The 27,140-nt window shown below is 36.4% G+C and overlaps 2 protein-coding genes and 1 non-coding gene across 4 annotated transcripts in view; 2 read left to right on the forward strand and 1 right to left on the reverse strand.

Moving 5' to 3' along the window:
• The window catches only part of LOC107159670 (centromere protein P), a 227,944-nt gene that overhangs the window by 98,829 nt on the left and 101,975 nt on the right, over nt 1–27,140 (reverse strand). The window lies entirely within an intron of this gene.
• Aspn (asporin) lies at nt 1,068–25,427 on the forward strand. Of its 2 annotated transcripts, XM_015506271.2 has the most exons (9): nt 1,068–1,337; nt 5,106–5,202; nt 8,229–8,507; nt 11,472–11,584; nt 15,347–15,560; nt 16,667–16,777; nt 20,796–20,889; nt 21,630–21,768; nt 24,169–25,427. In XM_015506271.2, exons 3-9 carry the CDS (start codon nt 8,258–8,260, stop codon nt 24,364–24,366), a joined length of 1,119 nt encoding a protein of 372 aa, XP_015361757.1. In that variant the 5' UTR covers nt 1,068–1,337; nt 5,106–5,202; nt 8,229–8,257; the 3' UTR covers nt 24,367–25,427. The 2 variants fall into 2 exon arrangements, with proteins under 2 accessions (XP_015361757.1, XP_015361756.1); XM_015506270.2 differs by lacking the exon at nt 5,106–5,202 and having other exon boundaries at nt 1,070–1,337.
• On the forward strand, nt 5,288–5,391 carry LOC125615959. The gene has a single exon (XR_007346562.1). It is a non-coding gene; the product is annotated as a U6 spliceosomal RNA (small nuclear RNA).

Raw genomic sequence — 27,140 nt, forward strand, 5'->3', positions numbered from 1 at the left:
TCCTCAGGTGCTGGGAGCTCCGAGTACCACCTGAGCTATGCTGAGGACTGGTGGTGTGGGACTGTTGAGCTAGCTGTGATGGTCAGACTCAAGGTCCAAGGATGACTATTTTGTTTAAGTGAAGGGAATATGAACATATGCACATGTGAGGCATAAGTAGTCTCTCCATGACTGTAGTTGTATCGATTCAAACAATGAGTGCCATTTCTCCGGAAAGTGGGAACAACAGATAATCAAGATTCTTTATGACAGGAAGTATCAGATTCTGATGATTGGTTGAAAAAGCTGCAAACAGACTGGCCCCGAATTCACACAACAACCAGGTGATCCACTGGGGACCACTATGCAGGGTGAGTCTTTGTCCCTAGAGTTAGAAAAATGTCTTATCTCAAAGGACTGTCTTACTGGATGGGAAGTGGGCAATTTCTCAGGGTTAAGTGGAAAAGGGGGACACAAACAATGATTTTCTTCTCAGAGTACAGCATCTTCCCTGCTTTCAGGTCTCCAAATTCCTAGTGAGGGCATAGCCAAGTTCCCCTTACTGCAAAGGGGAACCTGCAAAAATCCAAAGGAGTTACCTGGTCACTCATATCTGTTTGCACCATACTATGTGCTAGGGCTGGGGAGCAGCTTGCAGGGCCTTGTCTGCAGTTCCTTTGACATGCCTATGGCTGGAATAAGAGCTTTTTTTTTTTTTAAAAAAAAAAAAGACTTGAGAAATTTGTTTAATGTAATAGCTTCAGTCATTAGGAGAAAACAAAAGCCTGGACTCCCTTCTCAGGTCCACTGGAATTTGGGTTTACAATTCAGTAATGTTGGTGTTCTTTACTAAGATTGACAAATATCTTAATAGTTTATACAGGGTGAATGATTTTTGAAATTGCAGTTTATAAGTAATCACTCATTTAAGAATTTCATAGTGTTTTTTTCAAATCAGGTATTTGAGTGACTCTGACTGTAATTTCAATGGCCGGCTGCCATGCATTATTAAACTCTCTTTTTTTTTCTTCCGAATCTTCCAGTAGACGTCTAGAGTTTAGCTAGAAGTTTTGGCTACGATACAAACAGTGATGGAAAACATATGAGCAGTAACAAGTTTTAATCTCGCTCCTCAGTACTAACATGGACTAATCTGTGGAAGCAGTTTATTCCAGTATCACCCAGGGTGCAGCCACACCAGGGTGCAGCTGTGTTAGTGAGTTTTTTTTTTTTTTCTTTTAAATGTAACACATTCTCATATTTTCTTCTTAAACAGTGCCTGAGAACATTTACATTACAGATAAGTAGTGCAGGGTGGATAAATTCTACTTTCAAGACCACTACTCTCTTCTGACAAGGTATGTTTTCATGTCTATCTTACATGTGCCAGTATATAATTATTTTATAGTCAATACTGGGAGACATTAATGTTACTAATAAACATTTGTAAATAATATGGTAAAGTTTAAAGCTTATTTTTATAGTTTCTTAAAAATCAGCATTTAAATACAAACCTAAATTTGTACTTAAAATTACTATAGTTTTATGCCTTTTGCATAATAAATTTATTTTAAATATAATCTCTTTTATAATAGCTAAGAGAAAACCTGTCATTAAGCTTTATAATAAAAACCAAACATGACTGATTTTAAAAATTACTTCAGTAGACATATGTTCTTTTAGGAAAATAACATTACTTTAGTCATTGATGATAATGAAGTTTGGGGATAAAATAGCAAATATTTATTTCAAAGTGTAAAACTGACATTTTCTAATGTGTTTTTAAAATGTGTGAATTATTCAAATATCATTTTTACTTACACATTTGAATGTCCACATTTTCTTCGATATTTTAAATGTCTTTCTTATTTTTTATGCAATGAAATGGTACTGAACAATAAAACCACATAATTTCAAAAAATACCAGCAATAGTTTAACTATTTCTATATTCCATATGAAAAATTAGGGACTGCTTTTAATAAAATCCATAGTTAGAATTTAATACATTCAAAGATTCCCTTTATCCTTTCCCAAATTTTTTATGAAATCTTAGATTTAAAATATTAGGCATTGTGTTCAATATTCTGCTCCCTGGTAATCTAAACAGAGCAGAGCATTCTTTCATGTTCATCTGTTCAGAGGTGTGGCAGCCAAGGAACAGTGGCCACATGCTTTAGGGACTGAGTCATAAAGAACCTGAAGGGTTTATATCTCCCTAAAAATAAAGCCTCCCCCTTTTTCTTTTTTGTAATCCCACCAAGAATCATTGAGTTGTTAAAAAAGAAAAATAAATCACAAGTCCACACCCATGTAAAAGCATCTTCATGTTTTCTGTTTGCTTTTGGCATTCAGCAATATTGTGCCATAGTAGAAAGGAGGAGGATATGCAGTCTTTTATTACAACTAACCACTACATTTAAAAAGAATATTCCCATACCTGAGCTGAGGTTTGAAGCAAAACAGGCTAACTTTGCAAGTAAGGCATTGTAGTAAATGTCAGAAAAAGGAGGGGCAGGAAGGTGTTTTTTTTTTTTTTTAAATAGCAGCTAGGTTGCTAGAGATATTTAAAAAATTATGAAGGAAAAACTGATATGAAAGGAAAAGCAGTCAAAAGGTCTTTAATCAGAATGCTATTTATACTTCTAAAGTAAAATTAATTGTTTCCTGTAGAAAATGTTTTAAAAGCATCAGTGTCCAAAACAAATGGTACTGTGCATAACAATTTCCAAATGCATGCTTGGAGTTTTAACTTGTTAGCTTACAAGGCTGTCTTGATTATATCTGAATATGGTTTGGATTCTTTCTGTGAACCATGTGGGGCACGTTATGTTATGTCACATTTATATACTAAAACCTATAACTGGTACCTGTGAACTGATAGGAATGTGGAAGCCAAGAAGGGAAACTGCAAAGTGGATCTATAAACATGGGATTTAAAAGCACGGTGACTTGTTTATTAAACACAGCGTCTCAGAGGAAATACCATTTCACTTAGACACATTTTCCATTCCAAATCTGGAGCGGTATAAAGGACACTGTCGCATTTCTCAGCTACATTTCTAGTTCTGTTATGAAGCCTTTTGAGGACCTGGTCAAAGTGTATTTTCCAGAGGAAAGTCTGTTTACTGTGCATAAATAATAAGATGAAAATCCACTGAGAGGCTGAGCATGGTGGAAAGCGCAGCAGTGAGGAAAGAGGATGCTGCCTCAGCTCTGCCACCTCCGGGGAGTTTTGGACTCCCAAGCCTCCGCTTCTTTCTTTATAAAAAGAGGTCCCTGTAGGAATGTCTTAGAGGCCTCTCTCATGTCTAAATGGCTATGATTTATTAGTAACTGCAGGAGCACAGGAATAATATTTTAAACAGTCTTCTGATTAAGAGAAACCTGAGTCCAAAATCCAAAGCTGTCCAGGAGTAGAACACACTGGCAAAACTGGTTAAGTCAGGGAAATATTGAGTCTTCCTGAGAACAAGGTATAAATATTTTTTAAAGTTTCAAAAATAGCACAGACTAAATGATGCCAAAACTAATAAAACTGAGTTTGAGGCATATTAAGAAACTCAAAATTTTAAATAAAATTAAAAAGCATATCATTTTAAGTAAGACATGATATTCTCTATATTCTTCCTGAATGAGAAAGCACAGCTATCAAATATTCCCTCCTAGATATTCTACTATTTATCTATGGGTTAGCAACTGTGCAGCAGAACACGGGAAAGCCTAGGACCTACTTGTGGGCCAATGGAGCCTCAGGCAGAGGCCCAACACATGAGGCAGAGAGTATAAACAGTGAATTCCTCAAGGAATCAAGGCTGGCCTGACTTTTCTTTGCAAGCAACCAGGATAAGAGAACACAAAATTATTCTTATAGGGCCAAGAGAACACAGAGCTAGCACAGAGAAAATAATTTGCCAGAAGGTGTTTTGGGTGTCAATATAAGGAGTTTTCTAAAGCCATCAATGGGTAGCAGTGGATGATGATGCCTTGAGGTGGTGGGTTCCCTTTGAGTCCTTTCACCGGAGATATTCAAGCACAGTGGTTCAGAATGTTCTGGAACCTTCACCACCAAGAGGAAACTTCAATTAGACGACAGGCCCTGCATCCACAGGCCTCCATCTGTCACCAGTGAAGAGCCCAGCTACCACATTACTCACACAATTGCAACATTCCCCCTTTACTTGCAGGCAGCAGTCTCAATTGCATGTTTTCACTTCATCTCTGATTTGAATAAAGGCTTTCATGAGATACACCAGTCTAAAAAAGAAGACAGAGAATCGGAGGAACCCTGCCTGACACTCTGCTGACCCAGGGTGGGCTGCTCGGCACAGTCGCAGCGGGATATGGAACAGCAGCAAGCCTGTCACTGTTGTGCTCCCCCTTTCTCGGCCCTGTGTAGCCAGCCTCTCATTATCCTTTCTACTCCAAATTCTGCTTCTCACCCCTTATCCTGCCCCTCAGCCTGAACCTCTGGCTGGCACTGAGGGAGCTTCTCCTGAGCTCATGGAGGCTACAAGGCTGAAGGAATCTGGCAGACCAGCATGTGGCCTGCACAGGAGCAAGGCCAGCCCTTAACTCCTGCTGCCAGGCCACAAGGAAAACCAAGACATGTTCTTGGCATCTGCTCTGGAACTCCAACACATTCCTCTTATTATATGTTATATATATATTTTTCCAGTTCTGTAGTGTCCTTAGTTTTCTATTTCAGTTATATTATGTGTTAAAAGATATATTTTTTTCCTTGTGTAGACTGGGAATTTAAATCCTTATAGCTCAAAGTTTCTAGGAGAAAACATGTTGAAACAACCAACCAAATGAAAAATCATTAAAAATCCTTATTTCATAAGTCAGGCGCAATAGCACACCCTGTAATCCCAGTGACTTGGGAGGCTGAGGCAGTAGGATTGCAATTTCAAGGCCAGCCTTAAGTGAGACCCTGTCTCAAAATAAAAAATAAAAATGGCTGGGGATAGAGTTTAGTGGTTAAGTGTCCTGGGATTCAATACCCAATGCCCCAAAGAAACAAAACCAAAACTTTATTTCCTACAAACCAGAAAATGAGGTTAGGAATCAAGAAATTATGAACTTCAAAACAATTTCCCAGTTAGGTGCTTTTGTTTGACTTTAGGGGGAAATAAATCAGAAGAGTATCCAGGAAATCCTTAACTGTACCACCTGTGATATCAGTCGCTGGAGACGGGGCAGGAAAAGGCAAAGGTACATAGGTAAGATCAAAGCAAAGCAGACTTTGTTGGCAAACCAGAATTTTGAAAAATTTTAATGCAACATAATTTTAAAAATCATGCATGAGTGTTTGCTTCAGCAGCACATATACTAAAATTGGAACAATACAGAGATTAGCATGGCCCCTGTGCAAGGATGACACGCAAATTCATGAAGTGTTCCTTACTTTTTTGTAATAATAAAGGCGGTATAATTTAAAAAAAAAATCATGCATGAGAAAATAATGCTTCACTCACAATCTGACCACCCTTACTCTTACCAGTTATTGTGCACTATTTCAAAACTAGGTATTGTATGCTCTTTTTTCATATGCATGTATGTTTTCACAAATGTCTTCAGCTTTGTTGATCTCAAACAGCAACTGACAATTATGAGCAGAGAGACACCTAACAAAGAATATCACTTTCCGAAAGCTAGAGACACACATTCCTATTCAAATGTTTGAGATCCCCACTCCAGAGCAAGTGTACATAGCTAACATTGTCTTTTACTAGTCTATTAGTTTAGGTGTTTTATTTTTAAATTTTCTATCAATGCACCTAACATTAAAGTATCAATCTTTTTTTTTTTTTGGTACCAGGGATTGAACACAGGAGCGCTTAACCATACCCCCAGCCCCTTTTATTTCTTATTTTGAGACAGGGTCTCACTATGTTGCTTAGGGCCTCACTAAATTGCTGAGACTGGCCTCTAACTTTCGATCCTCCTGCCTCAGCCTCCTGAGTCACTGGGATTATAGGCATGTGCAACTACGCCCAACTTCAAGGATTAACTTTAACAATCACATACTTTCCTCAGAGTAGTTGATTAGGAGTTGTGGTTGTGCTTTAATAAGGGAAATATGAGAGAGAATAGAGAGAGGAGAGAGAAGTGCTCCAGCCCACCCATTCAGCATCGTGACATAATTCCTAGGGCACAGTGTGTGTATAAGAAATGCCCAGTGAATAATTCTAGCAACCTCAAACTAAGCCAGAGACAGGATTTCACATGACATTGAAAGTTTCTCATCACCATGGTCAAGAAGAGCTTTGAACCTGGAAGATGGAGCTAAAACTTAAGAATACTAAAGAATGCACTGGAATCAAGGACAAGTTTTGATTCAGCTAATGACCTAGAGCTGAATTTCCAGGGAATTGAGTATTTTGGAGGTCCAGGTGAAGCCAGGAACTAAACACTAAGGATCCAGGAACTTCAAAAAAACCTGAAGTCTAAAAAACATAATGGGTCAAAATTAGGCAGAGAGCTGAGAAACAGAGTCAGGAAAAAGTGATTCTGAAAATGAAGACCAGATGACCTTCCCTAGACCTTTGTCAGGATTTACCAGCAGGTAGGACCCACAGCATCAATGGCAACACTAAACTATAGAAAGTTTTTTGACTTTCTTAGCTTTGCTGTAATCTCTTTCCTAGTATATTCAAGTGTAGATTATCACCGAGATTGCATACACACTTGGTCAGTGTGACACAGCTACCCAGTGGGCAAATGTCCACATCACCATTTAGATTTCTGGAGCATATAAAATAATTTTCGGATTAATAACTCATAGTAGGATTTTCTAACCCTCTTTTGGTGATTAAAAAAGACACACCATGTGCAAATGTGTAGTTTAATTAAGCCAGGGAGTTAATTGCTTATTGAGTTCAGGGAAACCCAAGCCCATGCAGTGATATTAAAGCTGATTTCTGTGTTCTGGGAAATAGTAACAGCTGAGAGGACTCAGGGACTAGGGGAGGAGGTCTTCCTGAGGCAAGGCTAGCCCTGAATGAAGTCTCTCTTATTCATTCACTGTTGGCACTCAGGCGACTGAGGGCCAGAGGACTTTTAAATGACTTAGGCTGAGAAACATCCTGTGGAGCTTCTGCTAGGGAGGCCAGTAAATGCCCGCCTGCCAGGACTGGGTCTCATGAATGGGCTTCTCTGGGATACACTTATTTGGGATGATTTCATAATGTTTTTAATTTTATAGAAATTTCTAAGAATGTGCCAGTTTCACTGAAGTAGTTAAGAAACTACATGTAAACATCCCTGTGGAAATATCAGCCGACACATGGCAATGAATCTATGCTCTGAGGGTTCTCATTAATATGTTCCAGTTTTGTGTGAGCTTTAAAAAAAAAATCATAACTAAAACCAATGCAGCACCCACCAAAAACAAAACTCAGTGGAAAAATGAATAAAGAGTCTGGACATCACTTGGATTGGATCAGGTGTTAGACAATGGAACAGATTAGAAGTAAGAAGATACCAATGACATTGTGGAAAAAGTGACCAAAGATGAGCGGAAGGTTGGAGAGAGTGAAGAGAAAATGGTTGAGGAAAATTTCCAGATGTTGTCTAAGGGACGCTGATGATGTTTCTCTGACAGGGTCATAGATATGTTTTTAAAAATATTCATTCATTTTCTAATTATATAAGCATTACTTATTGCTCATTATAAAAATTAAAGTGAAAGGGGGAAAAGACAAAAGTTGTTTGTGATTCTACTACCAAAGCTTATTTTTAACCAGGTATATGCATGTAGGTTGTTTTTTTTTCTCCTGCCTTTGCATTTGTAAGTATAGTAGGTATGGAGTTTTTATAATTGCTTTTATAACCTCATTTTAAAATGTCTTTATAAAACATCTTGTAGGTTCCAAAATATTTCATGGAATAAATAAACCCTACCCTATTTAATTTTACTGTTATCACTACGTTAACCACTAGGATTGTCTTTTAATTTTTTATATTATAAATTATTCTGTGATGAACATCTTTTTGAACTTTTTAACTATTTCCTGAGATTAGATTCCAAAAAGCAGAATTTGTAAATAGCAAATAAAGATTTTTTTTAAAGCTCCCAAAGCTTATTGCTAAGTTGCTTTCCAAAAAGTTTTTATAAATTTACCCTCATACTACCTACCAAAGCAGAAGAATGCCATTTTATTGTATTTTTGCCAGGATGCAGAAATGCATAGATGCAGAAGTTATGTCTGTTTAAATTCTAACTTAATGCTCAATGTCTACTTAGTCCTAGATCAGTCTTGCACCTAAGAGAGCATGAAGGAATATGTGCTTCTATTGCTCTTGGCTGTGTGCTCTGCCAAACCCTTCTTTAGCCCTTCAAACATGACACTGAAGAATATGATGCTGAAGGATGTGGAAGATGCAGATGACGATGACGACAATGATGACAACTCTCTTTTTCCAACAAAAGAGCCAACACACCCCTTTTTCCCATTTGATTTGTTTCCAACATGTCCATTTGGATGCCAATGCTATTCACGAGTCGTGCACTGTTCTGATCTAGGTAAGCGCCACAGATCCACTGTTTTGAAGAATAACGCTATTTTGATAAAATTAAAAGGATAGGAACGGTCATTGCTGAAATCTGAAAAATCATCCCACTGACTACACATTTTTTTAAAAAATTTAAATGTTTAGGTGGAAGTGGGATATGGCAGCACATGCCTGTCATCTCAGCTGCTTGAGAGGCTGAGGCAGGAGGACTGCGAGTTCCAGGCCAGCCTGAGCAACACAGGGAGAGCCTCTCTTATAAGAAAAATAAGGAGCTTGGGGTTCAGTAGGGCATGTATGCTCAAGGGCCTAGGTTTGATCCCCAGCACCTCAAAACAAACAAACAAATAAATAAATGTTTAGGTAGAGAGTACAACAAATTGCAAAGTACATCCACAGTTATTTTAAAGATCCAAAATAATAGAGAGAAATAATAGGGATCTTACAATACAGAACATTTCTTTCTTTTCCCAAATTAAAGCACTATTTCAATTTTCTTCACTGTGGTTCATATCATTGTATCAGCAAGTTGAGAATGTCATTTCTAGAAAAATTCTATGATCACAAAGTAAGATGCTTGCCCAGAACAATGAAACAGGTTATACAGAATGTGAAATCTGTAATCTAGATGTTATATATATATATATATATTTTTTTTTTTTTGGTGCCAGGGATTGAACCTGGGGCACTCAACCACGGAGGCCACATCCCTAGTCCTTTTTATTTTATATTTTGAGACAGGGTCTTGCTAATTTGCTTAGGGCCTCACTAAGTTGCTGAGGCTGGCATTGAACTTGTCATCTTCCTGCCTTAGCCTCCCAAGTCGTTGGGATTATAGACATGGGCCACCATGCTGGTTTATAATCTAGATGTTTTAAAGATAATATTCTATTCATTTTGAATGCTGTGGGTCTAGAACTGCCTAGAAAAGAAGTGACTGAACTAAATTCTCTCTGAAATTTTCTAATTCTCTATTGAGTATCTTTTTTTAACACTTCTAATGAAGAAGCACTCAAGAGCATACTCATCTTGCTCAGAGAGAGGATGTGATCAGAAAGGACATAAAGAGTTGTACTCAGCTACTTCCTAAAGAGGGGATACAGAGACCCGCCCCACTGTGGAGGCCAAGGTTTGGCCACAGCTCCCACAGAAGCCAATGGTCCACTAGGGCCTCTTCCAGAGTCCTCTTTGCAGATGATACACACAGCTCACCTCCCTCATAACATGACTGTGAAAGGGTCTTGATAAATTGTCACTTTTCCTCCCTCAGGAAATAAACACTTTCCAGAACTTCAATTCCATCACGGCCATGATGGGAGCAGGTTTGGCAAAAATCTGTTATCAGGAGGATCCTTTCAGCAAAACCTCCCACTTCCCACAAGACTTCCTATCACTTTCTAAAACCAAAATGATCCCTTATAACAAACAAAACTGACTCTGCCTTGCTAATTCATCAAGTTATCCCCTTTCCTCTTTCTATCTATGGTGAAAGTTCTTAAGAGTTGCTAATTTTTAAAAATATCTTTATTTTTACTTGTTTATTTTTTTTATGTGGTGCTAAGCTCGAACCCAGGGCCTCCCGCATGTGAGGCAAGTGCTCTACCACTGAGTTACAAGCCCAGTCCAAGAGTTGCTAATTTTAAAGTATGGAGGGAGAAAACACATAGGCCTACAAAGCTGAAGGTAGCTATTCAAAATATTTGGATATTCAATTCAGATTGGGGCTGCCATACATAATTGCTTTTTAGGATAAAGGCAGAGTTTTTTTTGTTTCTTTGTTTTTGTTTTAAGTCAAAAGTGTAAATATTTACATCTCACTTTAAAATTTATAAAAAGATGAACTAAGGGACAATAAGTTTAGTATAATAAAATGCTGATGGTACAAAGTAGATAAATAAAGTGTGGATTTTCACTATAAAATTCTTACATCTATTAAAACCTTTCATAATCAAATATTGGGAAAAAACCCCAAGAAGGCCTTAGGCTCATCAATCATTTTGTTGCATGGAATGTCCAATAATAAGCAGGAGATAGGCACCTTCAGTCCAAAGACTAAAGGTTGGCCATCTACAGAAAGCAAAGAAACTAAGGAAGAACTGCATTACAAACAGCTACTGAGTTTTTCTCATTTTTATCAACCCAAGAAGAGGGAAAACGTTTAAGTCTATTAATCATTTAATTAGTATTTGCCTATCTACACAAAGAGGAAGCATGCAACTGTACCTTATTCTAAGATGATAAAGACAGCTATCATTGCACCTGCAAAGAGGAACAACAACTAAAAGGTAGACCTGTGTACTTCTGGCACAAAAGTGAAAAACAGAAGTGAATCAAATACCTTTGCTCCTGAACTAATATTATGCATGATGATATAAGTAAAGGTAAATATCACACTTAGTTGCTAATGAAGAGTTATGTAGAAATAAATAAGAATTAGTTTAATAATTTATGACTAGAAGAGTCGATTACAGAAAATGGGTGGTGAAATTTATGATTATGTACATGACAATAATCTATTTTCTAAGCACAGCTTTCTATATTTTGAGCCTTCCTAAAAATGAAAAAGACCTACATGCTTCAATTTCTCACTATCCCAGCCAAAAATATAGACGAAAGCTAGTCTTCTTCATAAGCTACGCCTCAGCTGCCTGCCAGTCCATCTTACACCCAATTATTTCACATTGAAGCCTGCAAGACCCAAGATAAAAACCATGTACAGATAAATGAGCCATGTGAAATGGCTCTGAGTATTAAAACAAAAACAAAAAAAACCTATGTTTTTGTCATATTACAACTACTGAGTCGTGGTACTTAATGATATCCATGCATTTTAAAAAATGTACATCTCTATCATATCAGCGATCGATCTAGTCTTCAGCATGACTAATAAATAATATAACCATATATTTCTACCATTTAGAGATCTTGTCTTTGGTACGATTTTCTAGTAGTTGTAACACGTTTGCTTATTTCTCAGGTTTAACCTCGGTCCCAAACAACATTCCATTTGATACTCGAATGGTCGACCTTCAAAACAATAAAATTAAGGAAATCAAAGAAAATGACTTTAAAGGACTCACTTCACTTTATGTAAGTATTTGCTAATATTTTCAAATATTTTAAGTGAAAATCTCTATCATTAACAAAATAATTATATTGTATAAGTGTAAACATGTTTTTTAGGTGAATATGACAAAATTTCTCTATTCAGAAAAGTTATAGTCAACAAGAAATTATAGATTTAAGTCAATTAATGATTTAATTCAACTGATGTTTACTGAATAATAGCCAGGTAAAAGGTAGTGAGCTGAGAGTTGATGGTCCTTAAATGTGTTTCTAATCCATTCAGGTAACAATAATGACTATATATTAAAATGAACAAGAACACAATTATTTACAACGACCACAGCCTAGAGCATAAGCAATCTTTACCCAAACCTGTTGACTCCAGACACCACAAATTTCTAATATCAGCACATAGGACATATCTAAGTGACTAACACTCAAACCTTGCATCGAGCATGAGCAGCAAGGTAATGCTCCTGTTGGCGCCTGGGTTGCCTCCTGCAGAAGGGTCACTCTGATGGGTACCCACTGCTTTCACTACTCCTTTCCCTTTTGAATTATGCAAATAGCTCAGATTTGGAAAGTCACCATTCCAAAATACAGCTTCAATGTATGTATTTTTAAAAAAGCAAGTGGAAAACTTTTTTTTTTTAGAACTGAGGCCTCACTTAAATATTAAGACAATCATCAGCAGCACAAAAGATTCCACCAAAGATCCACTCAGCCCACCCCACTAACTTCAGACCACAGAAACTTTTGAATAATAGAAAGACCATTTTTCTAGCATCAGAAGTTGGAAATAAAAATTGTATGTGTGTGTGTGCGCACACTTATTTATATATTTATGTAAAAATAAAAGCAAGAATAGCTTATGGGGCTGGGGCTGTAGCTCAGTGGTAGAGCGCTTGCCTTGTATTTGTGAGGTACTAAATTCGATCCTCAGCACCTAAAAAAATAAATTAATAAAGATATTGTGTAAAAAAAATAAAAAAGAACAGCTTATGACTGCTTCCACTACTTCAGCCCACATTCAGCTTAGATGACCACAAGAATACTAATGACATATTTAATACCTGAGCTATGTGAGCTTTCAATTTGTCATATCATTATTTTGTTGCATTTTTAGGAGTCTTCCAGGTATTTATTCCACATGTACTCCTGTTATTCATTGGGAAATGATAATCTAAAATGTGTCAGGAACATTCTTAGGTCTCTTTAGCATTTTCTTAATCAACTTCTATATGGCAATTTTGTTTAAGGGTGAACATTCTGGAGTCAAGTAGAGCTGGGCCCAAATCTGTGCTCTAACGGGGAAATGGCCTCACCTTCCTCAGCTGTAAGAGAATGTAATAATAGCATGAATTTCACAAAGTGGTTATAAGGTTAAATCAGCAAATACATGTAAGGTGCTTAGCAATGGTAGGGTCCCCACCCCCATCTTTTAGCCAATGTTACTACCAGGCCAATATGAGTAGGCTGACCCAACATACTCATGCAAAGCTGTTTTGTTTTGTTTTCTTTTATGAGACGGGGTCTTGCTCTGTTGCCCAAGCTGGCCTTAAACTCCTGGGCTCAAATGATCCTCTCACCTCATCTTCTCAAGTAGTTAGGACTACAGGCTACACCACTGCACCAGGATGTAAAGTACTTTTAAAAGTACATGTTTTATACTTGAATTATAGGTATATTGCACACTTAAAGAGAATAAAAATATTTTAGACAGTTTACAAATCTTTTACGTTTCAGTTGCTTGTTTAGCATTGTGACTCTCACACAAAGGGTGACATATGTAGAGAGTGAATGTAATCTATGACATTCAGGCCTCCCAGCTCACTTCTTGCTGCTATTAAAGACACATTCACCATGACTTCTTGTTGTTTTACTTCTGCACAATACACTTTTCTTCTGTCCTTATACATAATCACACTGCTTATTAATGATAACTTTAATGTTCCATGACAGCCAGTTCCTCGTGTGAAAACCAACATTGGCAGTACGCTGATCTAGAGTCACTCTGCCAGCCTATCATGCTGGGTTAGCATTTGACAATGCTGCATAAAAACTTCCATTTGAGCTTTATTACTCATCCTTCCTTTTATGCAGCTCCAGCAACTCCATGTCTTCACCATAGGAAACAAACAAACAAACAGACAAAAGCTCATGTACTGAGTCTGAATCTCACTGAGGCACACACCAGTTCGGGGCAGGGCAGCTCTGACCCTTGCAGGATGATCACAGACATGTTCTGCATTACTCAAAGGAGAGCAACTCTTTCTGTTAAACTTAAACCTTATGGGGTCAAGTGAGGTTCACAAACCATCTTTGTGATGCACCAACTTGCTAAACTTCCCACCTCAAAAAACTAAAGGAAAAGAACACTCTCCTAGCTGGCCTCACATACTCAGAAAGGTGCATATCTTGACAGTTGGCAATAAGATGCAATCTCCCCTCTTCTCCTAGGCTTAACCTTTCCAGGTGCAACCTTTAACAGTAGTGGTATGTCTAGAAGGTGAGAAAAGACATGCAAAGGGCTGAGTGAAATGGTAATCATGATGGTAAAGAGTGTTTACTGGGCAACCTAAGTGCATATATTTCTGCTATGAAAAACAACGATGTGAGTAGTACCAGTCAGGCCTGTTCAATCAGTCTGGAAACAAAAAGAAGACTGCTTTAGAATGGAATTGTGATCAAATCCCTGAAAGGAATTATCCTCAACTTATATCTTAAGAAAATCAAAGGGTCTACAATAAGAGGGACAAAAAGGTTCTGAAGATTCTAAGCAATCTGCCAGCATCCTTGGCACACACTGAAAACTATATCTTTACAGATGGCAAAGAAAATGACTAAGCTATGTCATTTTGTAATAAAAATTGTTATCAAGGGGTGGGGCTACAGCTCAGTGGCAGAGCACTTGCCTTGCAAGTGTAAGGCACTGGGTTCAATCCTCAGCACCACATAAAGAATAAATAAAAAAAGATATTGTGTCCATCTACAACTATAAGAATACTAAGGAAAAAAAGAAAGAAAAGAAAATGGTTATCAGAAGACCAATATATCCCAGTTTGCCCAGGATGTTCCCAGGTTGGGTTCTGAAATTCCTACATCCCAATTTGATGGTTCTAGCAGACCAAGGTAGCTGGTCACAAAAAGGACTTGGCCACAAAGAGCACAGTCACCCTGGTATTAAGCTCTTTACTCTCTGGGGTTAGATTCACCTCAAGGATGCTGCCTTGTAGCCCTGAGAAATATCCACATAATTGAGACAGGGGTGCACCATTTCTCAGGATCCACTGCTACCTCAAGGCCTGAAAATATGCCAGAATGCTGAGGGAACTTTGTAGGAGGGGTTTTCCTTACAGGTCTTTGCTCTGGGAGAAATGGTAAACATTAGCACACATGAAAAAAGTGAGGCTTTCAAGGTCGATTAAATCATGCAAAAGTATTTTGTAGAGTAAACAGATATCATTTAAGATAAAAATAACATTGTTGGTCACTTCCATAAGGGTTGGGTAGAGGTTAAAGCCTCAACCATGACTGTATCACCTACTCAAAGATAAAAAAGATAAGTGTGTATCAAAAGGCATAATGTTAATCAATAAAGCTTTAATTGTTCCTACTCCGTAGTAAACAATGTTTTTAAAGCCTGGATTGGACCAGGAAAATTTTTACATAGTTTTCAAGTACATAAATGACCTAAATCATATTGATTTTAAAGATGAATCATTATTGAATATCAGTAAATCAAATCCACTTTCTAATACTATGTAACTTACTATGCTTATCTAGGCTCTGATTCTGAACAACAACAAGCTAACAAAGATTCACCCAAAAACCTTTCTAACCACAAAAAAGCTGCGAAGGCTGTATTTATCCCACAATCAACTAAGTGAAATACCACTTAATCTTCCCAAGTCACTAGCAGAGCTCAGAATTCATGATAATAAAGTTAAGAAAATACAAAAGGACACCTTCAAAGGAATGAGCGCTTTACACGTGTTGGGTAAGTTATTCCAATAAATGGGCCATCTTGAAATCATCATTAACATGCAAATACTGAAATTTATTATCATTATTTTAGGATTTCTAAGATAAACTGTTCATAAACCAATGAGAATATGAAATAAAGCTTAGGGTGGCATCTCAGGCCTTGCAGTCCTAGCAAACTCAAGAGTCTGGGAAAACAGCAAGACCCCAATTCTAAATAAATAAAGAAGAAACAAAAGTTTCTTGGGAGTTGATGTATCACTGGGTTTTCTAACAGTTTCTAATAATTAAAGAAAATATGGCTTTTGTAGTACATAATCTCTTTCTCAAGAATCTCCTTTGAAATTCCTAGTGTGGGCTCTGTTTTATGAACTGAACCCTAAGTAATAAAATCTACGCTATTCTTATTTAATATAAAGGTAATATTTTTAATTTATCACATAAACTACTAAAATATAATGTACAAAGCTAATTCATATATCATTTGAAATGTAAACCTTTTTGTTATCTGCTTTAGGAGTATTGATCTAAGCAATTTTTGTTGTGTGTTTTAAACTCCAGTATATTTTACTTGTAACACCCATCAAATAACCATGCCATTCCTCTGCAATATCCATTCAAAATTCCTAACCAAGATTCTCATTCATTTATTCACTAATTTAACCAAGTACCTGCACTGACCAAACAGCCTCTTATTAGCAATTCCTTGAAGTTATCTTTCTGCTAATCACATAATTTCTAATTAACTTGTGATTAAAAATAGTTTGGAAGACAAAACAGAAAACACAAATGCTTCGAATTATATGAAGAATGATCTTTTTTTTCTGAAGCAATATTATTACAACAAAACTTTTATCATGCTTACTATTGGAGGAGAATGATAATGTAATTTATTAATTTAAAGCAAAAAAGTGATCCTATTATATATTCCAGTTTACAAAGTACAAAGGAAACTTTCCTGAAACCAACAGAAATGAGAGTAAACCAACAGAAATGAGAGTAAATCAACAGGAATGATGAAATCCACACTTCTTAAAATATTCTTGGAATGTGTCTCTCTGCATTGTGAATTTACTTTGCATAACAAGCTATGTGTGCTAAATCATGTCATTTCCCCCACAGAAATGAGTGCAAACCCTCTTGATAATAATGGGATAGAGCCAGGGGCATTTGAAGGGGTGACAGTATTCCATATCAGAATTGCTGAAGCAAAACTAACCTCAATTCCTAAAGGTATGTATTTGCTTTAAGACAATATTTTTAAAATTGTCCTCTTTTAATGACCATTAAATGTAGTATTGTAAACTGAACAGTATACATTGTCAAAACTATACTACAATTAGAAATCCTTATATCAATGTATCTGGTCAGAGTAGTATGAATTTAACTTTGTTTCACATACACATAGGGAGCCTTATATAGTGATTATTTTTTTGACAATATTAAACTGCAATATTTTTCCCCAGTAAAAATAAATATTAAGAAGCAATGAACTTTTTATTTTCCTTCTTTTTTTTGACATTTACTCACCTATGTTTGACATCAGAGGCAGAAAATTCTGTAGAGAAAAAATACAGATAGTTGGCCAGACCGTACCCCCAGCTGAGCTGCCACACTTGAGGTAAAGCCCTTGAGGCCTTATGGAGGTGCCTGGCTCTGGTGAGAGTGGATGTACACTGGTTCTCCAACAGCTCCCTTCTAGGAGTGCTATGAAGAGGAATGCACTAACAGAGAATGGTTTCGGGAAAGTGTCTGGCCTAGAAGGCATCCTCTCCTAGCAAAAAACTTACCTGAAGGAACCCTGCACTCTTGATGCTGGCTTTAAGAGAATTAGAAGCTGGCATTTCAATGTCTCCTTAACTTTGTTAGATGACCAGTTTTCTACAATGTCATCTCCATGCTCCCTGATGACTAGCTGGACAGAATTACCTTTATGGGAACTCATACTCAAAATTTTGCTTTCCTTGACCCAGAAAAGGGCTCTGTGCTTTGACAATTATCTAGGTCAGAAATAACACCATGTGAGTAATAATATGTTTTTCACTCTCAAACACATCTTTCAGTATCCACTAGTAAAAGCAGCAACTTTATCGTAACCCCTCTCTACTACCAACCTGATCCAGAGATAAACAAAACAAATATAAACAGAGAACTTGAGATACAGTGAACTTATTATTAATAACAATTATTAGTAATTATTATAATAACAATAATTAGTAATTGTTATTATCAATCAACTAATCTTTCACCTAGGTTTCACTTAGGTGAAAGACAATTTTTCTATCAGAAAAAAAAAAAAAAACAGTTAAATCCAGACTATACCAATAAAAAACACTTTCATTGAGCCTTAAAGGAGGTGGCTGTTTTTTTACAAGAAATCTAAAATGTTAACCTTAAGCTTTTCAGTTTTAAAATACCTATGCAATAGGTAAAATATATAAAAATCCCTTTTTTATGATGGAAGCTGACAGGGAAAAAAGGAAAGTCAGGACAAGGAAGGGAGTGAAGGCAGAGGGAGGAGAGGAGGCAAGACTGAAGGGCAGGAGGAGGGAGCTGCTGCGTCAGGCTGTGGCACTTGGCAAGGTGCCCTGGTTGTTCTTTATGTTCACAGATCTGACACACGTAACCAGGCAGGGCCACTTGTACATTCACACTGGTGGGCTTTCTTATACTGCAAAACACCCCAGTTATAATTCTCAAATTTCAAACTGCATCTCAGGATTAACTTCTCGTGAAATTCTCAACATTCTCTGAAAGCTTAAGGAATGTTAGAAAATTAAACTGCAATCTCTCAACTTACATAACTACTCCTTCAAGGTCTGACATTCAGAAACCAGTTAAACTATATTCTGCTTTTGTAGTTTATTCACTAAAATGTGATGGCTGACTTTCTGCATATCACAATTCCATCCATACTATCCCTTGTGACAGGATGAAGTGATAGACCTCTCAGGAGTCCCTACTAGGAAGAGTTAATAGGAGAGTCTTCCTTCTTATTCACTTGGGAAATTCTGCATAATTGCATTGCTTGCAATGTGTGTAGGCGGTGTGGTGGCAGTGGCTGTAGCTCCTGTGTGGGAACAGGGTGGGAACAGACATTCCTGTAGAAGCCTATTCAGGCTTCCCATGTCCACATTCACTGAGCTTCTGCCAGATTCACACCTCTGCTCACACCTGTTTTAGAGGCTGTGTTCCACTTTTCTCTGTGGTCACTCACCTTCCTCAAATTCTTCAAACCCTCTTTCAAAGATTTTGCTTCTCTCAGACATCCTACAATCTACTCTAGAAGAGTTGGCACATTACACCATCCATTTTTCAGTGAGGACACAAGGTCTTTGAGCACAGAACATTTATCTTACATACTGGAAGGAACATATAGTCATCCCATAAAATATAATTAAACTTAGTTATTTAGAATTCAAGGAATTAGAAACAACCTAAGTTTAGAAGAATTATTTTCTTGCTCTCTACTAACTTTGAAAGTTCAAAATAAATCCTGAAATCAAAATTAATTAAGCCACGAAGACTACTGATATATATATAAAATCCCTTTTTTGGTAGTAGAGAGGGGTTATGATAAAGTTGCTGCTTTTACTAATAGATACTGAAAGACAGCTGTTTCAGAGTGAAAAACATATTATTATGTTTTATATAATGTTATATATATTTTGTTATATATATATGTATTTAGTTATGTGTGTGTGTGTGTGTATGGACATTTCAATGACTTTCATCAGTCTTCATCGTTAATGTAGGAAGAAAATGTTTCAGCAAAAGTTGAAGGAAAAAAAAAAGCTGTTCCCATCTACCTACCTAGAACCTTTGGTTGACAAATAATTTATTATATAGAAAACAAAACAAGGCCTGACTGAATTTCTGGCCAGTCTCTTTCGTTCAAGCTTCATCCAGCCTTGTCAGGATATACCTGACGTGTTCAGGAGAAAGAACATTCACGGGGTGTCTGCCATGTGGTGGCACAGCAGACACACTTCCTAATTTATAAAGAAAAAATAATAATGCAATGAATTGTCTCAGTGTAAATATTTGTTTAATTATGTTAAAAAAAAAAAAACAAAAACAAAACCTGGGCTGGGGTTGTGGCTCAGTGGTAGAGCACTTGCCTAGCATGTACAAGATGCTTGATTGAATTCGCAGCACCACATGTAAATAAACAAATAAACAAAGGTCCATCGATAACTAAAAAAAATATTTTAAAAAACTTAATTGGTCACTTTTTTGTACTACTTCATTACTTGAGAGAATTAATCCTTTCAGCTACTTTTTGTATTAAAACTGTAGGACAAGTAATTTAATAATTGATAAGGGAATTTATTTAGAGAGCAATTCCAACTTACAAATCCATGAAGAATGATAAAATCAAAAAGTCACAGTGGTGTATACCTGCAATCCAGCTACTTAGGAAGCTGAGGTGGAAGGATGCTGGGCTCTGGAGTTTGTGGCCAGCCTGACAGCAAAGAGAAACCCCAACCCAACCCCAAGCAAAGAAAGAAAACAGAAAGTCACCATTTTACAATTCCTCCTATGAATGAATAAATGCCAAAACCATCCGTTGAAAGGTGATCTTCCTGACTCTGCATCTCTGGATCTGAGGGCCAGGTCATAAGAAACAAGGGGTTAGGATTCTGATAAATAACATCTGGAAGCTGTAGACAATTTATAAAAAGAATGTCTCAAGTCAATATTTGAAATCAACAGAATAGGAAGAAAAAGGAAGGAGTATATTATAGGAGATCTTAAAAGACATAAATCAAACCAATTGTAAAATGATATATTTGAGACACCTGGGATGGAGGGTGACCATTAGATGATAGTAAAGAATTGTTAATTTTATTAGATGTGTTATCAATGAGGTTAAAAGAAAGACAAGCTTTTCAGTTAGACATTAAGTGAAGTGTTCATAGGTGAAATTACACTGTATGAGAATTGAGTTTAAATACTATACCAATCAAAGAAGTGACTAAACAAATAAAAAACAAATAGATAAATCAGTAAATAAATGGGAGTAAATATAACAAGATCAGAAAAAATGGAAATAACTGTTGAAGCTGGACAACAGCAGGATAATTAATAATAATAGTTTCCATTTTTGTGTATAGATGAAATTTTCCATGATAAAAAAAAAATTAAAGAAAGTACTTAAACAATTGCCTGAATCCATAATCTGATACTTGACAAGTAAATAGTGGGGGTTGGTTTTACTTAATCTAACAAATCTTTCTCTTCTTATTAGACCTACCATCTACTTTATTGGAACTCCATTTAGATTATAATAAAATTGCAACTGTGGAACTCGAGGATTTTAAACGATACAAAGAACTGCAAAGGTAAAAGTTTCCAAAATCTTAACATACAAATGGTAGACCCTATGACTAAGATAGTAATGAAGCTTCTTGGAGAACATGTACAGGGGGGCTAGGCATATAGCTCATTTGGGAAAGTGCTTGCTTTGCATGCACAATGCCCTGGGCTCGATCCCCAGCACACACACACACACACACACACACACAAAAGCCAACAGGTATGTAAAAATTTGGAATGTGATAGACATCATTATCCAGTATGAAGACAAAAATTGGTATCAACATACTTTATATGGTTGTATAAGAGATAAGAAAATTGTGCTGTATATGTGTATTAAGAATTGTAATGCATTCAGCTGTCATTTATTTATTTTAAATAAAAGAGAGAGAGTGAGAGAATGTGTACAGGGAAACTAGTTGAGATCATTGCTATTGCTACTGAAAAGTGTGAAGGGAATACTAGAAAGAAACATTGTTTTTACTGTCTATACTAACATCAGAGGCAAACCAGTGGAAAGAAGACAAAGGCACTCTGCGAATTTTCCATTTGCTAGATTTAGCACAGATAATTTTCTAAAAGTGGGAGGAAATAGTTGTTCCATACTGAAATAGGTTAGTAAATAAGGCCATAAAACACTTTTCTGTGATCATATTAAAAAAAAAGGTCAGACTTATATTATACCTAGTTTTGTGTGTGGTATTTTCAGCGAACTCTATCAAACCTAGCCATCTGCATGAGTTAATGCATTTCATATCATTTTTAGGCTGGGCCTAGGAAATAACAGAATCACGGAAATTGAAAATGGAAGTTTTGCTAACATACCACGTGTGAGAGAAATACACTTGGAAAACAATAAACTAAAAAAGATCCCTTCAGGATTACAGGAGTTGAAATACCTCCAGGTAAAACATTCTACTTGTGTTTGGCAGACATGAGCTCTTTAATTTTTATAAAACACTCAAGCAAAAACCAAGCAAGTAGTACAGGTAACTCAGACACAAGTACTCTCCAGGTTGCATGAGGTGTTCTACCAGGTAGGACTACAAAGCTGTCACCTGAGAAGTTCAGGTCCTATAACCACCTTCAGTTTCTCCTACTGATACTGCTAAGGTCATTGTTGCAAAGCTTCGGATCCAGCTAACTTCAAGTTTCTGAAGTTTCTGAGGTAGGACAGCTAAGGACACCAAGAAGGATACTATATGCTTTTGTTCTTGAAATATTTCACAAGGCAGAGCAAGAGGATTAGGATCCAGGTATTTTCACCATCAATGTGGTGTTAGATTAGAAGTAGATATGCTTTTTTAAATATTCAAACCCAAATATATAATTGACTGAAAGTCACTCTTTGGAGTATCAAGAGTTCACTTTGGGGTGGAGATGAGCTCAGTGGTAGTGTGTTTGCCTAGAATAAAAGGTCCTGATTTGATTTTCAGTGCCACTAAAAAAAATTCACATTTTATCATTTGTTGCTTTTCATTATTAGAAATCATTCCTTTCTCATTGAGCAGCTCTTAATTTGCTGGCAATTGTCACAGAAAGTGAAGAAAATATTTTGCACATAATTCTAGGACTTTCACAATCTCAATGGTTTTTCTCTACGGCCTCAGATTAAGAATCCCTACTTAATATTATTTCACCTTAATCCATTTTTCTCATGTGCAAAGCCTTTCTCTTCTAAGAAGAAAAAGACACCCTGAGAACAACAATGAGAACAAAATGGGGCATTGAACACTCAACTTCTTCTAGGTTTTGTTCTGATCCCTCTTTAAACAAGTTTTGCTTCTGTATTCCTTGGAAACACATCCATCTAAGGATGTGCTGTATGCAGGTGTGGATCTTGGGGCAATACCTGCTCTGATGTTTCTGAAAGCTGCATCTGTACAACGGCTAGCAGTGACCACAATCTGGCTACCTCAAGCCAGTCCTCCTTGATCTCACATCTGCTATTCTGTGCCACTCAGATCCCAACTTCTTCTCTCTCTCATATCTACCTGCACTCCTACTAGATTTTTTTTTTTTTTTTTGGTACTGGGGACTGAACCCAGGGGCACTTAACCACTGAACCACATCCTCACTCCTTTTTATATTTTATTTTTGAGACAGGGACTCACTAAGTTGCTTAGGTCCTTGCTAAATTGATGAGACTGGCTTTGAACTCATATCCTCCTGCTTCAGCCCCCAAGCTACTGGGATCAAAGGCTTGTGCCATCATGCCTGGCTTATTAGCATTTTTTAAATGAACAAAATTGTGGCACAAACAGAGAAGAATACATGTCACATGTATACAATTCAATGAACATCCACAAAGTAAACACATCCCACACACAGCCTGTTGTCACTCACAGTGAGGTCAGAGCTGTGATGAAGGATGTTGACCTCTGACACTGAGCAGCAGGGGACATGCAGAGGGACCACACAAAGCCTCTGTCACAAAATCTTAATATTAATATAGGACAGAGGAGAGTTAAACGCCAAAGAAATATTTTAGCAATGCCTGGAGTTTTCATAATCACAGATCCATCTTAAATAAAAGCAAAATTTAGAGGTAACAAGAGTCAAAGCCAATAACCCAGCTTTGCCAGCAAGAGGCTCCTACTTTTTAATATGCCAAAACGCTATCAGGCAAGCAGTTTGCTTTTACTTCCCAAATCTAAATAAAAGCCTGAAGAAGAAACAGAAAAGCAGTTAATGGGATGAAAGTTCATCGTTCTTTATGAGTAATAATTTTAAAAAACACGTATGTGGCTTATAAAACTGTGATTTGTCCACTGCTGCAAAATAAAGATTCAACTACTGATATAGTATTACAAATATGTATTTAAGATGTTGACAGACACATCTTTCTATAAAACAAATTACAGCTTCTTTCCACAATAGAAAATGCCAGTCAGTGTTCCTTCATGTTCATGTTGTGAGTTGAATTCCTAGACCACTGAATTTCATTCCTTTGCTCATTTCTAATACTTTCAAAACAAATTAATGTAAATATGGCACTGAAAAAACTATTTACACAAATCAGGGGTGGGAGGAGCTAGGGGACCCAGCTGATCAGGCAGTATGCTCTGAGCCATGGCACCAATGGCACCAGTTTTATGCCATACAGGCCGTCTCCCAAATATGAACTTGGAGTTGTTAGAACAGTATTTAACATGCATAAATAAGTATCTCTTTTAAGTGAAAATACATTCAAGTCAATGAAAAATAAACTGCTGAATAATGTCATAAATGCTGACTATAAACAGAATATCTTCTTTGTACATTTACTGTGTATTTTAATCCATTCTTTTTTCCTACTACAACAGATAATCTTCCTTCATTCTAATTCAATTACAAAAGTGGGAGTGAATGACTTCTGTCCAACAATGCCAAAGATGAAGAAATCTTTATACAGTGCAATAAGTTTATTCCACAATCCAGTAAAGTACTGGGAAATACAACCTGCAACATTTCGTTGTGTTTTGGGCAGAATGAGTGTTCAGCTTGGAAACTTCAGAAAGTAATTACTAATGTATGCTGAATATTAAATTCAAAAATTCTTACATTTGGAATACTTGAACTCTATTAATAATGGTGGTATTATACACATACACAAAAATCTATCTCATATGGTAAATGACAAAAAATTTCAACAGAATTTTGCCAAACTATTGATACATAAGGATTAACAGAAATAAGCATGTATTGCAGTTTCATTTTGCATACAAATGATTTTACATAAATTTCTTGCTTGAACATTCCTTTCTCAGTAACAAAAAAATAGACATTCAATATTTAACCTTCAGTTATCAAGTGCATTTCAAAAACAACGGTACTGTAAATGGAATGCTTGACTTAGCAACATTTGTGCTTTTTCATTTGTTTTCAGAAACACAAAACTGACAGCTATATGAAGAGTACACTATACTATTCTTATTCTTTATTAACTTGGGTAGTACTGTAATATTTCTAGTCATGTTCAAGTATGGTTTGATATAACCACATTGAAATCCTCATGTGTTAGAGCATGTTTTTTATTTTTAAAACTAACTTCTTATAATAAAACTTCCAGTAAGTATTCATTACCAATCAACAGATGCTATTCGTAAAAGCTGGTTTTTTGACTGTAGCACATTGTTTTCTTTTTTCTTTTTTTTTTAATTATTACCTGACTATAAAATCTCTGTAAAAATGCATCGTGAGTGTTTATATAAAATCTGTAACTCACATTTTTTATTCAGTTATTATAAGCTTTTAATAACATGTCAATTGTTAGGTTACATAACATTGTCACCTCAACTGTAAGGAATATTTTTAGGATGTCCCTTGGAAAGACCTTGTTTGGAAGACTCTGAACACTGTCAATTCTACACTAATTTGACTCTTCAAATACATAGTAGACTGGACAACTCTGAGAAGCACACGTGGTCTAATGGAATAGGCAAAGAATAAAAAAAAAAAAAAACTGAAGACTCTGTACAAAAGTTAAGAATACTTTGATTTTTTAAAAATTGGCATTCAGCATAAGTTAAGTGAAATTAGAAAGTAAGAAAAACATCATTAAAAATATTGGTTCGAAATAAAATATTTGTGCTCTGGTCTAATTCCTTTTCCACCTGGGAACACAGTTCTTTTCAGAAAAATCTGATTTATGGATAACATTTTTAGAGCAGCATTAATTTTCCCTCCTTCCCTCCCTCCCTCTCTCTCTCTCTGGGGAACTGAGCTACATCTTTAGTTCCTTTTATTTTTTATTTTGAGAGAGGTTCTCATTAAATTGAACTTATAATCCTCTTGCCTCAGCTTCCTGAGTCCCTGGGATTACAGGTGTGTGCCACCATGCCCAGCTAATGTTTATTCTCAGTAACAGTACTAAAAAAATCATATAAGTCTTGCACTATTAAAGATAATCGCACCTTTATGTTAAACTACCTCAAACACTAGATTTAACTTATTATTTTTTGTAGGGGAGAAAATAACATACAAAAGGGGTAGAGGGCCGAAATCAAGGTTAAGAATGGGTATATAAAATCTCCTATCTTTTGTGGTGCTAGGGTTGGAACCCAGGGTTTAGTGCATGTTAGGCAAGCACTCTAGCTCTGAGCTACACACTAAGGTCTCATTCTTGACAGCAGTTCGTCAATTTTGGCACTATTGAGATTTTGGGCCAGATGGCTCTACACTGTAGAATGTTTCTGCAGTTCCCTGGTCTCTACCACCAGATGCTAGCAACACCTGCATCTTCTGCCCATCTCTGTTGTGATAATCAACAATTTCTCCAGATTTTGCCAAACGTTCCTGAGGAGGACAGGAGATGAAACAAAATCTCAATTGATTGAGAACAGTTACTTTAACAGGAAATTTACTTAATTTTTTTTTCAGGTTGTTCCAATGATCAATCTTGCCCCCCAACTTTCCCTCCCACCCCTCTGCCCTATCTAGAGTTCGTCTATTCCTCCCGCTCCCTACCCCACTATGAATCAGCCTCCTTATATCAGAGAGAACATTAGGCATTTGGCTTTTGGGGATTGGCTAACTTCACTTAGCATTATCTTCTCTAACTCCATCCATTTACCTGCAAATGCCATGATTTTATTCTCTTTTATTGCTGAGTAATATTCCATTGTGTATATATACCATATTTTTTTTATCCATTAATCTACTGAAGGGTATCTAGATTTTAAGACATAAATTTGCAAATCTGTAACAAAACTGCTACTTTGGTGAAAACTGTAGAGGGAAGATCACAGTGTGATTAAAAATAATAAAGATTGGGCTGGAGATGTAGCTTAGTAGGAGAGTGCTTGCCCAGCGTGTGTGAGGCCCTGGGTTCAATCACCAGCACTCCAATAAATAAATACATACATAAAATAAAGTGAAATAATAAGAGTCAATTACCAGTACACAGAGAGGAACACAGGGCTCTAAGCTGGAAATCCAGTTCCATTTCCAGTCCAGGGCAAGTCATCATCTCTTGGACCCCTTGGATCCTGCTTTCTTATCTTTAGAGGATAGAGGCGACAACACAGATCTATGAAGTTGTTATGAGACTTGAGTGATAAAAATGAATGTGAAATGCTTTGCAAACCAAAAGTTCATAAAACATGAGCAACTATTATACCAGACAACTATGGACAGACAAAAAAAATTAAAGATCATTAAGTCCTTAAAAATAAAACACTGCAAGGATAATTATTCTAAAATTAAAATACAGTATAAAGTTTGAGTTGTTTTAATATTTTTCCTACAACATAACAAAAATAAAATAAATCATGATGTCAGGGCCATGATAAGAACA

This window comes from Marmota marmota, unplaced genomic scaffold, assembly GCF_001458135.2.
Source record: "Marmota marmota marmota unplaced genomic scaffold, marMar, whole genome shotgun sequence".
Taxonomy (NCBI): Eukaryota; Metazoa; Chordata; class Mammalia; order Rodentia; family Sciuridae; genus Marmota; species Marmota marmota.